At 36.3% G+C, this 16,535-nt stretch overlaps 1 protein-coding gene across 6 annotated transcripts in view; it reads left to right on the forward strand.

Annotated features, from left to right (window-relative positions):
• The window catches only part of AHI1 (Abelson helper integration site 1), a 94,046-nt gene that overhangs the window by 30,653 nt on the left and 46,858 nt on the right, over nt 1-16,535 (forward strand). For all 6 annotated transcript variants that reach the window (XM_063329537.1, XM_063329538.1, XM_063329541.1 and 3 more), the window contains exons 16-18: nt 1,958-2,088; nt 3,322-3,462; nt 5,565-5,767. In XM_063329537.1, the coding sequence (XP_063185607.1) occupies nt 1,958-2,088; nt 3,322-3,462; nt 5,565-5,767 (475 nt within the window). The remainder of the gene's footprint in view (nt 1-1,957; nt 2,089-3,321; nt 3,463-5,564; nt 5,768-16,535) is intronic.

Below are 16,535 nucleotides of genomic sequence, written 5' to 3' on the forward strand. Positions count from 1 at the left end.
AATTACTTGGGGAAAATACCTCTTTATGCTCTCATAGCATAAGAAACTATGTTCTTTTAGAGTATGCTTTATTACATAGATATACTGTCTCAGGAAATCTCACTCTTAAATGAAATATTGGGTTGGATGTTTGAACTAGCTGAAGACTTTCCAGTCTTATAGTGCACTCTTCATCTTTTACTGTAAATGATAAATTATAATGAACATGCTAGAAGGCTAAACTATTCACTCAGTTGAAGCATGAAATATGTGTATAATAGAGGGAACCAGATAGTGCTCTTCTATCGGTACCATTCCTGAAAAGTGCAGAGAGTATTAATTAGAGAAAAATGGACATGCATATCGATCTCAAAGAAAGGGTTAATATGGTGTGCAATTTCACAATTATTAAGCTAGTTTATCTGTAGGGACACACCATCTCCTTCTACGTCCCACACCCTTGGCCATGTATTCCTAGCATTTGATTTTTATCTGCTCTAGAGATCTCTTGATGCAGTGTAAGTCAGATCGGTGAACTGATCCGACTGAAAATCAGACTACAAATACAAATGATTAATTTTCATTTTAATCAACTATGTGATCTAACTCATCTGATAGCTGCCCAAACACCAGAGAAGAAATGAGGGAGAGCCTGGGAAAAAAAGGGTGGAGAGGACAACAGCAGGACTGCTGCTTTGACCGCAGCCCACAGTTACATTGGCTTAAGTCTATCAATAAACCACAGGGTCAGATACCCAGCAGTGATAATTGTACACGTCACCATTAACTGTTCATTCCCTGCATGAGAAAAGAGGGGGTGGAGGTCACAGATCAACACAATTCACTTTGACAGCTAGTTGTTCTTAACTTTCCTCTTTCAACTTGCTTTTTTGATCTTTTGGATAATGCTGTTGTCCTGTCACTCAGGTATGTGACCAGGGATTTGATTTTGGTTCAGACCTCTCCTTAGGGTTTCATGTGCAGGTTAGTTTTACATCTTGCAGAGCTCTTCTACATGACTTCTCAGAGATACTATCTGTCTTATTCACACAGCTCAAACTCTTACTTGGGCTATTACGGTCTTGCGCTGTGATCATTAAAGCATCCTTTTCCCTTGCTTGCCAAATAGAATTGTATCTAAGGTATGTTTATTCAGAGTATTTGTTAAAAATAGTTTTCCTGTCTCATTAACTACATTGCACTTCTCCCAGCATACCTCCGCTGTTTCTGCAGTAACACATTTGCAAAATTACTGTCTACTGAGGGCTGTCATGGCCTATTGCCATTCTTGCATCGAATTCTGTATCTTAGTATTACTGCTGTGTTAGTCTCCATTTTGATCTTTCCTATCACTTTCCAAGCTGTACCTCATGTTTAAGATAGCCTCTTACAGGCTGGCTTATGCTTTAAATCCTTTTGCAGATTCTCTTTTATTTGATGCCTACAAACTGTTTGAAAGTAGTTCATTAGTAGGTCGTTATTACTATGCTGCCCAGTAGTGTTTTACTGAAAAAAGATTAGGATACCTAAGTAGCACAGTAATATTAAAAATTTCAATGTTAACAGTAAATCAACATTGATGTCTGAAATTTGGTGATTCTACTGTTGCTTTTCTATCCAAAGAGACATTAGTCTGAAGAGCTAAAGAGTAATAGTGCCAATTTTCCGATTTTTTTTGCAAAGCCCAGGATCAAGAAAATGCAAATTACTACATCTATATCAGTTCTGTAGATCTGAGTGTTTCTATTTTCTACTGAGAGACGAGGATGTACACTTTGATGTATAATTTCAGGTGCGTTATGAAAGCCAGGGGAAAGAAAGGGCTGCACTCTGCAAAAGGTGGGTGCCTGCATACCTATTTGGGATGCAAGGTGTATTCATTTTTCTGAGAAATAAAGAGGGGGACTGACACACAAAAAGTTAGATTTTTCTATCCTGAAAGTATCTGCTACATTTGCAAACTATTCTTTATCTTTAGCTTGGCTACGAAGAAATACATAGGTGCCACAAATTACAGAGAAAAGATTCACAGCACCTTAACACCTTGTGGTACGTTCCTGTTTTCTGGAAGTGAAGATGGAAAGGCTTATGTTTGGAATCCAGAAACAGGTAACTAATTATTTTATGGTCTTATGCCAGGTTGTCGAAACTGAGGGGGAAAGGGTTTTGTAAGCTTTATTGAAACACTTTTGATGTGGAATAAAACTTCAGTAAGATGTTCTTAAATCTTGAAGCCTTAGCTTCACCTTCTAAATAGCTATTATTAATGTCTAAGATTTAATTCTATAGAGGAAATTAATAGGCAGATGTAGCATTTGTAATATCCAGCAGGAATGGAGCACCTTAAGCTCAGCTTTAGTCAAATCAGTCTTTCTGTTGCGGTTTTTGGATTTGGGAATTAGGCTTTTGTTGAGAACCACTTCATCTGTTTCCCAAGGGTGATTGGAGACTCTGAATATTTTTGGCCTTTGGAATATAAGATTTCTTCACGAATTATTCCGCATGTAGTTTCAAAGTAGCTACCAAAATCTTTCTGGAAAGTGCTAAGCAAATGTAAGATAAAGACTTTGTCATCCTTGTTGTACAGTGAGGTAAAAGGGACAGAAATAACAGTAGAACATTGGAGAATACACTTTTTGGTTTTGATGACATTGTGTTCTGTCTCTAATTATGATCTAAATAATTTTTTTAAAGGAAGATGTAAATATTTTAAAGCTGGCAGCTAACCAACAGTTCTGTTTTGAATTTCTTTCTGCATTTCTATCTGTATTAGCTTACATCTATGCCTCTACATAATTTGTCTGAAATAATAAAAGTAAAAGGAGGGAGAAAATTTGTTAGTACTATGTTTTCACCAAGCTTTGTCTGTTGCTTACACACTGTACTTGCATTCATAAAGCCATAAGCTGAAGACCTAATTTTATTTATTATTTTTTTAAATAATTTTGTGCTCAACTTTCGCTCCTATTGTCAGTATTATATAACTGAAATCCACAACTAAGATAGCAATCTGGCAAAATGCAAGCACAAACAAATACTGTGGAACGCCACCTTTCCAGAACTTGCTTATCAGAATAAGAGAACTCAGCTGACCTGATGCATCCTCTGGGGTTTCCTGCAGCTATTGCAACAGCACTAACTTTTCTGACTTATTGAATAACTTAAAAGCATGCAATATTTTTTGTCTTATGCCAAATATTACTTTTAAATAAGGAAATGGACTAAGAAATATTTATTTACAGTGGCAGTCACCACACTGTGAAATATAAGCTTTCACCAACTCTTACTTTTCTGTACCAAATATGTTTCCGTGGTGTTAATAAACATATTTCACTTCTGTAGGGGATCAGGTGGCCGTATATTCTGAACTCTCCTTTACATCTCCACTTCGTGATGTTGCCTTTCATCCACATGAACACATGGTGTCATTTTGTGCCTTTGGTCAAAACCAGCCAATACTTGTATACATTTATGATTATAAAGGTACAGTACAAATTTTCTTGATACACGCCTGTAAATATTTTATTTTTAGAAATGATTTGCTAGTGTTTGTACTTCTTTTGAAGGGAAAAGAAAACAGTCATTTGGTGATAATGATCTCTCTATCCTGGGAGATATCAAAACCCAACTGGACTGACCCTGAGCAACCTGCTCTAGGTGACACTGCTTTGAGCAGAGGCTTAGGCCTAGCCAATCGCCAGAGGTCCCTTGCAACCTCAAGTTTAAATGTGTCATGATGACATGTCAAGTATGTCATCCTGTGTGATTCTTACACCACTTTATCATATATAGGCAGCATCATATAAATATTTGAAAGTCCTTTTTCAGTGTCAAGGTGGATTATGGAGCCAGAAAATACTATCGTTCTGAAAATCAATGAACAACTTAATATAAATCTCATTATATTGTGCTGGCTATGTTACAAAACAATGTTAAGGAGCTGTATAGAAATCAACTAATATGAGAGAGTATAGATTGTTTTAATAAACAAGTATTATGTCTGTAGTGTGATTATGTGAGAGACACGTTTATTCCTCATGTTAAAGAAAAGATAGGTAGGGATAAATGCTAGCTTTGAATTTTTGATATACAGGATAAAATTCAGACTGTTCTTTTGGGCTTTTCTGATGTTGTTTTTGTGGTTAGCTTTAGCACTCTCATTGTTTCAATTAAGGACATTGTTTCAGATGTTGTATCTAGACAGTAGATAATGTTAATACAAATTGTGCAATAAATTTAGCCTATCTCTAACAGATTTTTGTTTGAATTGTGTTTGCAGTGAACATAGTTTTATAAAGCTAATCCTGGCTTTATACATTTGCTTTCTAAATAACATGTACTAATGAGATTACTCATATCAAATCTCACAGTTTTGGTTATTTGTTGAACTGGTTGACTCTTACAGGAAAATAAAGTGGAATGACTTTACAATAGATATTCAGTGCTAAACTTCAACCCAGTAAGATATCTGCATTCTAGAAAGCAATGGAAATTTTTTTGGGTGAAGGATTTCTTTAAAATTTTTTGACTATTCAGCAGACAATGAGTCTTTAAAAAGCTAATAGGGTAGTTTAATATATATGTGTGTGTGTGTATTTAGAGATCACACAGATATCACACTGGTAGTTATTTGTATCATCCGACTGCTTAACTAAGCCACTGGTGACAGTAAGATTTTGCATAGGTTGTGGTCTTTTCTACATTGTATGTTAGTAACTGTTTGTTCCTTTTTTGGTTAAAAGCACACACTTTGCTTTCAGAAGATAGCCTTACTGTCTTAGTGTTGAAAGAGTTAATCATATAGTAATACTAATTTTAGTCACTGAAACAGTTTTTAAGACTCCAACAGTTTGAGTTTTACATACAACAGTGTATGTTGTCCATTATATATTGTTGTAAAAATATACACTGTTGTCCAGTGTATATTTATGAATATCCTGGACAAAACTTTCATGAAGAATTCTTTTAACCTTTGTTGGCTTGAAACCACAGTACAGAAAATTGCAAAAGTCAGACAATTTGTTTAAATGACAGTGAGCACAACTTTCATCAAAAGTATCCTGTTCTAGAGCAGGCTACCTCCTAAGGATGCCTCCTGTGCCTGTATATGTATCTAGCAACTTCTGAAATTCTATTGAAGTATAAGTTCACTTGAACTACGCTAGAAAAAATGTGAAATGTACGTAGTAAAACAGCTGACTTGAACTCAGTGCAAGCTATATAACTTTCTTGCTGTTGAAAACATTCTTTCCTTCTTTTCTCCCACCCCCACCCCTGCCCCCCCAATATTTATGCATGGAGAATAACATTGTTTATAAGCAATAAAAAAAAATATCTGATTCTGTGTGAGAGGTTACTGAACACAGATACTAGAAGGGAGACATTGTGATCAGGAAGATTTAAGGGGGAAAAGGGGTAGTATGGGGAAAACTTCATGTCATTTTCAGATTTTTCTCTATAGCACTAATAGTATGTGTTTCACTGAAGACATGTCTGGCAAAATGACAGTGATCATTCAAATACTTTTTTTCCCCCATGGCAATGTAAAGCTTCACCTGACACACTGATATTGGTTATTTCTACAGTTGCTCAACAGGAAGCTGAACTCGTAAAAGACCTCAGTTCATCACTTACCACAGCTGCATCAAGAGGGCCACAGGTTTTAAGCAGTTTGTCTGAAATTCCTTTACAAAAAAGTTCAGTGATGTCTCCGGCAGATCAGTTTGTCAGTGTTGCAAGAGCATCAATGAGAATGCAGAAGGTGAAACAAAAACTTGATTCTGTTATGGTAAGTCAAATGTAATCAATTTCCAGAATCATATAGTCTTTTCAGCCAAAGTTCATATTCTCGAACTGGTAACAAAATATATATAACGGTCTTGGGATCCGTTCTTCAGAAATGAATACATCTCTCACTAATATTACTCCACCTGTAAGTGGCTCTTTAGAAGAGATTAATTGCATGAAAGTGAGTTATTTTTGTTTATCAAGTATTGATGACAAGGGATGTTTTCTGTCAAGGCCCATTGCCATTCATATGACTTTCTCCATAGATCATTATGGCTGAGCTTTAGAAAAGTATCTCTTTGTTTTAATTTATTTCTATTAATTTTTAAAATTGTATGCTGCTGGGGTTTTGTAGTTGGGGGGCTGCAGGGCTGACGTGTGTGGGAGGAGATCATGGACTGCCCTGTGCTGGGCACAGCCATTTCCAGCCAGCCCCGTGAAGGACAATATGCATCCACTGCACAACTGAAATTGGAACCAAACAGAAGAGCATGTGGCACCTCTGTGAAAAATATTTAAGAAAGGTCAGTAGCTATGAGGGACAGAGACACCAGAGCACAGGAGGAAACGCAAAAAACACGTCAGGAGGCACAAGTGGATATACAGGAGGAGGGATGTGAGGAAGCACAGAAGTGATGGAGACGACACAAAACGATGCACAGATGGAGATACAGGGGGAGATAATGGAGTAGGCATGAAGGGAAAGGTAGGAGGAGATGGGTGAGGATACACAAAAGAAAACACAGGAGGTGGTATGACTCCAAAGGGACTGCAGCCCTTGGAGGAATCCATGCTGGACAGGTATAATCCCCAAGGGGATTTCAGCAGGTGGAGGACCCAGAGTAAAGTGGCTGAAAAGAGTAAGAAACAAGGACAAGCAAACAGAGCAAGCCACTATGCACTAACTCCACTCTCCTGCACCACCCATGGCCTTACCAGAGGGACTGAGTGTAACATAATGGTAAAAGCAAGGAGACTGGGGACTAGGAAGGAGGAGAGAGAAGTGTCTGAAGCAAAGTTGAGACAAAGAGGGAGAAAAAGTATTTTCTTTGCATGTTTGTTTATTTGTCTTGTTTCTTAATGGCCAAATCAGTAATTAAAGCTTTTGTAATTAGCAATAAATTTAATTAAGGGAAATTCCTCAACTTGAGACAATTTTGCGTGCAGCAAGAATATTCCTGAATAGTGCTGTGCAGTTATAATTACTGTTCACAATTACATGACCTGCATTTGGGTTTGCGCTTAATTGTTTTTCATTTTTAAGTACTTTTGAGTGCGTATAGATTTAATTTTTTTAATGTAATTTAAGACTTTGTCTGCATTAACAAGTAGTGAAGCACAAAAGAAGCATGTGAGTAGGTGAAGGTAGTTGTTGCTGAGGATGCTGTAGCTACTCTCATCGTGCTTTAAGGGTTTTGCTTTGGGTTAAATCTAGTATGGTTCCCTGGCCTGGACATCCCCGTTAGGCCTGTGCTTTAAAACTGTCCAAAAGAAAGTGATCCCACAGTCCTTTGCTTTCTGGACCGTGAGCTCCCAGTGGACTCCTTTATGAAATGCCACACTGTAATTCACATGGATAATGGTAGCACGTTGCCGCTGCCTCTACAATTGCGTGTGGCCTCACATAAGGAAGCAAGCCATGTTTCTGTCCTCTGCTTATTTTGTTCCTGCTCATCTACAAGTAAGCCCTAGTGCCTTCAAGTGGTTCATCAGTCAAAGAGACACACCATATGGAGAGAATGGAGCAAGTAATCTTATGTCTGGGAAGACATTCCAGAAGAAGTTATTTTTACTCTTCTGGGTGCCTTATCACCTAAGGAAGAAGACAGGGATAATGAATTTGTGGGAGTCTATCATTGCAGCTGTTTAGCCCTGATCAGCTAGGGATTCTGGGCTGTGAGAGACAAATCTGGTTTAGCAGAACCATAGAGCTAGGTGAAATAGGTATGCCTGCTATGTTTGAGAGAATAACTTTCAGCTACTGGCGTTTTGTAACCCTAGACTCCCATTACTCAATAACCAGTTTGGGGTGAGTAAGTCCACTGTGAGCAGAGTCATGATCAATGGACAGCATCCTCCAAACCCTCTGCCCATGGACCATGTATATGGGAGATGTCAGAAAGATCATCTGAGTCTTCTCACTGTGTGGGTTTCCAAACAGTATGGGATGGCACAGTTGAAAGTGACCACATCGCCTGATGTCAGTCACAGAGCAATGATGCTTATTAAAACTAAGAGTGCTTCTTTGCAGGGCTTTATGAACCACCAAGACATTGGGAGGAGATTTCTTTCCATTGAAAGGACTCTTGATACTCATCTTTTAAGCAATCCAACATGAGGCTCAGGGGACAGTAATACCTCCTTTCCAAGCAGGGATAGGATAATTTCTTGCATGTGGGTGTGCAGTATTGTCTTCCTGCATTATCAGAGATTCTGGACAGTCCCAGCAATGTAACAACACTAAAACTTAAAATTTCTACTAATTTGTAATTGGGAATTACAGCTTTGGATGCATATGCATTAACATGTGCGCAGCTGCCTTTTTCTTGTGCAAAATGATGCATGTAAGTAAGTTCAGTCTTTGCTGGAAAGCTTATTAGAATGCGTACTCACATAAATGCTTTGCTAAAGTGTTTGTCAAAGTTGTTGCTCAGCTGCATAGGTGAGAATGTGATAATACATCTGGATACAGACAAGTGAAAACGGAGAAAGGAGTCTTTATTAAACCACTCATAAGGTGGCAGGTTGCCCTGTGATAAGGATGGAATATGAAATTCCAAATGAGAACGCAGGTATTATCTTGTGTGTATTTATCTGTCAGGGAAAAATAAAGAGGAACTGGAGGCTTTCTATTGGTCTTTTTGTCATGTTTGCATGCCAGTGCCTTGTCACAGACACATAGCGATTACCATGCTGGGACAAGCATGTTAGCAGCATACCCTGTAGACAGTAAACGTGGCCTGAGGTTGTGCCTGGGGTCATGTTTTATGAGGCAAAGGCACTGGAGCCTCCAAACAGCAGATTTGCCAACACAGGGGTCTCTCACTTCAGTGTATGTGAACTTAATCTGCAGTGACTAGTGGATATAAAATCAACTTGTAAGTACAAAGTTTGGAGGTCTGCATCTTAGATGTATCATTTGAAAATGTAGTGTGAATATATTAAAAATTGTTTTAAACTAGATAGAAATAGAGAATATTCTGATCCTGTATGACCCTGGCTTTTTTGTGTTGTGACCAGTGCCCCCTTTCCAAGTCCATTTAGAACCAATGTTATTTTCTTTATGTTTTTCTTCTTTGCTACCTAAACAAGAACCTAAATGAATGACAGAGGAAGATTCTTTTCTTCTCTTTTTTCTGCTACAACATTACCATTCTTGTTAGCCCAGAAAACGTGTAATTAGAACCAAGAGTTGAATACTGGGCTAAAGCTTTAGTAATTCACAAAAGCCAGGACTTTTTTTTTACAAAAGGTGAATATAAATTTCTCTATGAAACCAGAATGCAGAATTGGCTTCTTTACCACTAGAGAAACTACAGTACAGTGAATCTTGGCAGCAGTTATTATTTACCTCTGCCTCAAGGAACTAGTACTAATGTACGTTTCTATTCACAGAAGTTTTTGGTAGGGAAACACTTAACCCATCTCTAGTCACAGAAAGAGCTCTTAAGTGCTTCTGATTCGGTGTTACTATTTATGTATTTAATATTTCACTTCCACCTGGCAATCAAAATACCTGTTTGTAACTTTGCATAACAAAGGGGTGATATATGTCATGTAGATATGGGGAGAAGGGCTTCTTTTAAAGGCATAATATCCTAGCTCTGAAATTGTGATTTTTAGATGTCAAAACTTTCATGCTATAATTTGAAGGATTAAAAAACCTTTTTAGTGCTTAAGGACAGAATGTGTATATATATATATACTCTTGTACTTGTCCTGGAATCAATTATATGTTGGCTGCCTCATCTCTTAATATGTGCATACTTCTAAATTAATTAAAAGTATGTTTGGCTTTTCCAATCTTCACTTTGCAATGCATTTCTGGAAAATGTTATTAAAAGGTTATCAAAGTGGTTACCAAAATTCTGATACTCAGATGGTTTTAAGTGCAATATTAGACAAGTAGAATGTAAAAGTATTCTTTCCTATGTACAGAACTACTTACAACTGTTCAAAATTTTTTTGTCCTTTGAGTGTATTTATTACTATGCCACAACTCATTAAGAGAGTAGGTACTGTGAGAGAATCCAGAAGCTTATACTTCCGATTGCATCAAATGTACTCAACTTTCATCGTTAAGCTCTGTGACTATAAATTATGGTCATATATGATGCTTTGGTACAGTATACAACAAATACTGTATTGTGTAGTCCTTCCAGATGGTCTCCTTTTAGAATTTAATTGAGGTGCAAAATATATCTTGTTGTGTGAAAACAAAACAGAATTTAAAGCCGCTGCTTTTCAGAAAAAACATGCAACCTTTTTAGTGAACATAGTACCAGTATCATGTTTATATCTAAGCCATCAAGTGGAAGAAGCTGGAAACTTGTCCTTTTGTCTGCAAAAAAGACCTAGAGGCAGAGCTGAATGCCAAAGTGGTGTGTATTTTTTATGTTACCATTATCAAGTCTTGCAAGAATCTCTCTTCCAGATCCTCTTGGCTTTGGTAGATTCTGAAATGTCATGCTTGGCTTCTGGGTTTTAGTGCAGTTTGGGAAGAGAAGAGTTCTATAGTAATTTACTAAGATGGAAAACTGAAGGGTTGTAATATATTAAGTACTGAGGACTCCTGTTAAAAAATCACGGCCAAAAATGTTCACAGAATTGGCAAAGTACAAGGTGATGCTGCAGTGTCTCTGCAGGCTGAAGTAGCTTTTTCACTTGACCATGCCTGCAATACAAAGTTCTTATCTAGAAACTGTCAGAGGAGGTACTGATATTCTGTAATCTTATCTGTCATATGTACAAGAATTTTGCAGTATTTTTAAAGCCTCTTTTTCACTGTGTAACACATATGTGAACACATAGAATTGTCTTAAGTTTCTCTTGTTTTTTCCCAAAGAAAACTTGGCAAATGAATAGGAAGCCAATTTTTTTATACTGTGTATACCACAGATGAACAAAAAAAAAAATGGAAAAAAAACACTTAATTTTATTTCTTGGTAAAAACAAAACTGTAGCTGAATAGTTTTTAGGTAACCATAACTAAGATCCATTCCAAACTGAATATGAGGAGGATGCTTGTGTGTTTCTACTTAGGAAATCCAGGATCCTTATGTAACTATGCACCTAGTTACATACACAGAGTGACACAGAGTGCTGTGAAGGCCAGAAGTGTACATGGGTTCACAGAGATTTGGGGCAAGTTTGTAAAGGAGATATTCAGCAAAAGCTATTGGCCGGATGAACCGTGGTTACTGCCAGCTGATGCTCAAGATGTTCATAAAATGTTGAGTGATGAAAGTGGAAGGGCCCATAGGAGAAAGATCGCTCTAAACTTATGCACCATATCTATTACAGTTTACTGTTGAAAAACATGAGGATGGATCTTTGATCTAACACAGCATAATTATTCTTATGTTATGGAGCATATATGTAATATGTGTAAAACTTATACTGACAAGTGTGTGTCGTTATCATGTTATTTATGAGTGGGTTGTGTGGTAATTCTCCGTAAGAGTTACTAATGTTCTTTTCATTACATCAGATTAGTAAATAATATATAAAATCTGCTAAAAGGGCAGTTAAATTTTAAAGTGTTTAAGGTTACTTTTCTTCCAGTTTGCTTTTATAGTGATTTCAAGTCAGATCCATATGGCCCACTGCATGATAGGTTTGGGGTTTAGTTTATTGGTTATCATATTAGTGGATAACCTGATCCTGTAAAGTAGGCAGTCATTTTTCTGATGACCTATGCAATACATTCCACTGGATTGAGGGCTTTTAAATTAAGTAGGTGCTTGTCAGTAGTGCTGTATACTTCTTCCTACTCTTCAGAATGCTAGGAAACGATTTTCTTACTCTGGGAATTTCTGTTGCAACTATTAATTTAGACATAGCTACTCCCAGCTGCGTACTTATAAAGATGTGTTTCATAAGCCATGGTGGAAGCACTTTTGAATTTGAAACTCTGTAACCCTGTGCATTTCATTTACTTACAAAATTTTCCTATACATGTTTTTCCTGTTTGCCAAGCAGATACTGTTGAATCACTGTGATTGAATAAAGTGATTGTTGATTTGAAATGGCTGAAGTATTATTAGAAGCTTTATATAGGTAGAATAATTAATATCATATGAAAGTTTTGTCAGAATTTTACTTTGTATGTCTTTAAGAAATAGTTTGTTATAAAGTAAGGTTTTGCAAATTGTAATGAATTTTCCTTGTCAATTCATTATATTTGCCAGTTTAAGTTAAGTTGCCTGTGTTAGGAAAAAGTTGAACAAATAGCTATTTCTTTCTTTATACTTTTAAAGTCAATGAGGAATTGTGTGCATCTTTTGTTGGTTGCACAGATTCCTATTATCGTAGGGAGTCATTAAAATTTTACTGTGAATATGGATTTTAAATCTGCATGCTTTCAGCCTTTAGTCAAGTCAGGTAAGTGACTTGTATGAATCTAGTTAGAGTATCAGGACAGCAATACTTGCACAGCAGTGGTCTTTCATCTGTGCTGTAAGCACTGGATATCCGTCTTTAATTTTTACTGAATATTTGCTGAGAGAATAGAGGTGTAAAGTAGCAATAACAAGCTGCAGTCAGCTGTGACAGAAGATATTGTTCCACTTTTTCAACACTATTATTTCTGTCAATGGCTTATGTTTTATATAAAGGGTTTGTCAGACACGAGAAATAAATTGCATCCTTTTTTTAGCATATAACTATATCCATCATAATAATTTTATCAGAGGGTAAAATAAGATGGTGTTAAGTATTTTTAATGTGTGTGAATTGTACTGATTGGTCTTTTAATTTTATTTCCAGTTTTACCATCTTAGTTTTCTTGCCATAAGCGTTCGTACAGTATTAAGGAAAAGTTACTCACTTTGTTTGTTCCCTGCTGAACAAAGTAAGCAGGGACATCTGAGTAATATTATGTTTATTCAATTCATAGTTTAGAGCTAGATTCACTTATGCTGGTAAAAGACAGCAAATTATATTTCCTTGTGGCAGCTGGCTTATTGTCACCAAGGTCTGGAGAAAGCAGCTTTTATTAAGAACTTTTTATGAAGGAAATACCATAAATGTGCACTGAATCAATTAATTTAATAACATTGTTGACAACTTTTTTTATTAATGGTTAGTGGGGCTGTGATAGAGTTTCTTACGTGTTGGGTGCAGAAAGGAACATGTCCTAATGTCCTGGCTAATCAGAGTAAGAGGACTGTAGGGAGCATCAAGGGAACACGTGATTCAGACAAACAAAGTATTTACGGTTTGGTTTTGCATATGTGTAATGGGATGATATCTTATTTTAGCTGTCTTTGTTTTTCCCATTTAGTCTAGAAGTTACTTAGAAGCATAATACATTAGTCTCTAAGTGATTGTAGTACGCTTACCGCAATAGAATCCCAGCCTTTGTTGGAGTCCTCCTAACACTACTGTCATAGAAATGATTGCATTTTCACGTAGATGTAAACTTGATTCAAACTTGCATTGCAAATTTAAAAGCTGTAGTACTGTACTCCTACTTTAAGCATTATTGCCTATGTACTTTCTCCTAGCATTGAGGAAAAACAGCAGAATTTGTGTTTTGTTTTTATTTCAAATTCAATTGTCAACTGTTAAATTCTTCAGAATCCATGGTTTAATGACGTTTTTAAACTGTCTTTAAAAACAGTGTCCTAGAGGCCTAAAGTTTTCAAAGCCCAAAACTAAAAGAATAAGAGGTCATATAGAGCTGGCCAACTTGATTTGACTTGCAAGTATACATGGAAATGTCGATTATATTGGTTGCAAAGGTCATAAAATTGCATTCTCAGGAAAAAAGAGAAATTGTTATTGTCAGCTCGTCAAGTCCTGCATTATTCTGGTTTTTGTCTCATGCAATTTATTTTTAATGTGAAAACTAGTTCCACTGAAAATGTGTATTTGCATAATTTGCATAGAGCTGCCCTAACACAAAAAAGAAAGTGCAAATCAGCTTTGTTTAAACTTGGCAAAAATTGTGTAGGTATCTTTTTTCACTACAAAAGCTACATGGATGTTATAACTCTTAGTTTTACTCAATTCAGGATAGTAGTAAACTGTGTCTTTGATAAAGCTGTGGTTTGCACATGAAGCAAGCGGAGACTGTTGTGAAAAATAAGTAGATTGATGGTTGGCTATCTTAGCCAACTTTGCTCGTTGTTGTAAAGGTATTTAGCAATGCCTTCCCACAGCATGCATTTCAAAAAAAATGATTGCTTCACTCTGTTCCGTAGGTAGTCTATGTCTGTTTGTTAGAGAAGAATTAATTATTCTTCATCTGGAAAAAGTTCTGCTGAATCATTAGTCCTCACTTACGAGCCGAGGGGTTCCTTCTGTTATAACATTGTGGGGTTTTCCCGTATTTGGGCCTTCTGTAGATTTAAATAATATTTAAGAGCTAATGGCAGAAAGATCATAAAAACTCTGATTTTGTGTTTACTTTGGATGGGCAGGTTTTTTTTTATAGCTCACCTGCGCTGAGCTGCACTTCCATTAAGGGGAAGAATGAAACGCTCCAGTAAGACTGCTTAAATTTAAAACTTCCTCTTGAATCTCTCTTATGAAAATGTCTTTTATCTTGTTATTAAAGACTTGGAGAGGAAGCAAGAGTTGTAACATAGAACTTAGTTTGCATTTTAAAAAGGCCAATTTTTCTTAAATCTTCAGGAGCATACATTCAGTCTTCTAACGTATGTGCCGGTTGCATTTGATTTCAAACCATGCAATTTGTCATGTATAACGAGAGTATTTGGGTAATTCAGCAGGAAAATAAAGAGAAGGGGATTAAATGCTCTAAAGGAATAATTTACATGCAGAGTTCCATATCTCTCTATAATTCATTCAAGCACAACAATCAAGGCAAGTTTCTCCTGATACTTATTTTCCCCTCCATGATGAATCAGGAAAGTGTCTGTTGAGTGCTCGTTTTGGGTAGTTTGCTCTGTGTTTAGTTTGATTTCAAAAGGCTACTGTATTCAACCGGCCTTCATTCCCTGCCAGGATCTGAAACCAACTTTTTGATCGCAAATTTGAAAGAGAATTCTAAAAAGGTTTCATGAGAATGCTTGACTGGAAAACATACGTTTGTATCACTGATGATGTAGTGTGCACTCAGCAAGAAATTCATGCAGGGAGGAGATCTTCTCATTTGTCTTATTGCAGAAGGGCTCTCACTAGAGCTAACCGTGCATAAAAAGAAGACGAAACACTGGGAAGCTGAGCTCAACACATTGGCAGAACAGATTATTTTTATGTGTTCCAGTAAACACATACCTAGTGGCTTTCCACCATATTTGTGTGTATCAGAGAAAGCTTTATGTTAATGAAACTTAGTCACTTGCATATGTAATATAAGAAAAACAGATTGATTTTGTTGTTGGTCAGAAAAACAGGCCTCTCCATTCTTCTTACATTTCACAATTAGTGTTTTCTAACATTCTGTTAAATTTGTACATGGCAGTAAAATCTAGCTTGTTTAATGTTTTGGGGTTTTTTTTAATCATGTTCAATGGTTGATCTGATTTTCTGTCTCGCTTTTCTGTCTGGTTGGTTTTGGAGTATAGTCATTATGATTGTGCACAGTTGCTGAGACAGCGCTTGACTAGTAAAAGACACTTTTCATAATAAACTTCTTTTGGTAGAATTAAATTCATATTGCTACACAAAACCCAGATATGTTAAGATGAAGGTCTAGTGTAGTAATATAGAGGAGTTTATAGCAGATATCCTCTATGGCCTAGTCAAGTTATTCAATACATGGTCTTAGTGCAGTATTACCTGCATCCCTGCCAATGCCCAAATGCTCTGCATTATTGAAACCTATTGAATTGTTCAATATATATTAAATGACAAAAATAGTAGTTATATAAATTATATCACTTCTGGAAATAAGCCACTGATTCACTTTGGTTTATCTGTCTCCTTTCTTTAATCCGAATTTAGAAGCCAGTAGATGGAAAATTTGCAAAATATCATTGTTCTGGTTTGGCACACAACTAAAGTTTAAGGGTCTGATCTAGAGTTTATTGAGGCCAAAGGAAGTGCTCCACTGAATGTTGGGCTTTTAGTTGGATTAAGTGACCACATGCATTTATTCCAGAGTGTGGAATAGGCTTGACTTTTGAAAGGCTCAATAATTACATTGGTTTATGTAAATGACTCTCAAAAATTTTATCATATGAACCTATTTTGTTTGAAAAAAGTTACAAATATTTTATTTAAGGCCTATTTTCCCTTCTCGTTGACTGTATTATCAAGGCAGCCAGTGAAAATATGTCTAACAGTCAAATTCTAAATTGGATCATGTAAAAACCTAAGATCGTCATAGTGTATTTTTTACATAGACTCTATGGGATAATATGCAAAAATGAAGTTTGGGAAAGGTTTTTGCTTTGTAATAAGTGCCTGTATATCAAGAAACTCCATAGCAAACCAAATTTTAACTGCATTATCTTTGTTGCTATGGAAATTAGGACACAAAAGCTTTTTTGTGTAGCTTACATAAAAGGAAGTATGTGGTGTTTTGGTCTAAGTATGCTTTATTGATTTGCAGAAATCAGTTTTGTGTTAGAATTGGT

This window comes from Chroicocephalus ridibundus, chromosome 3, assembly GCF_963924245.1.
Source record: "Chroicocephalus ridibundus chromosome 3, bChrRid1.1, whole genome shotgun sequence".
In the NCBI taxonomy this organism is placed as follows: Eukaryota; Metazoa; Chordata; class Aves; order Charadriiformes; family Laridae; genus Chroicocephalus; species Chroicocephalus ridibundus.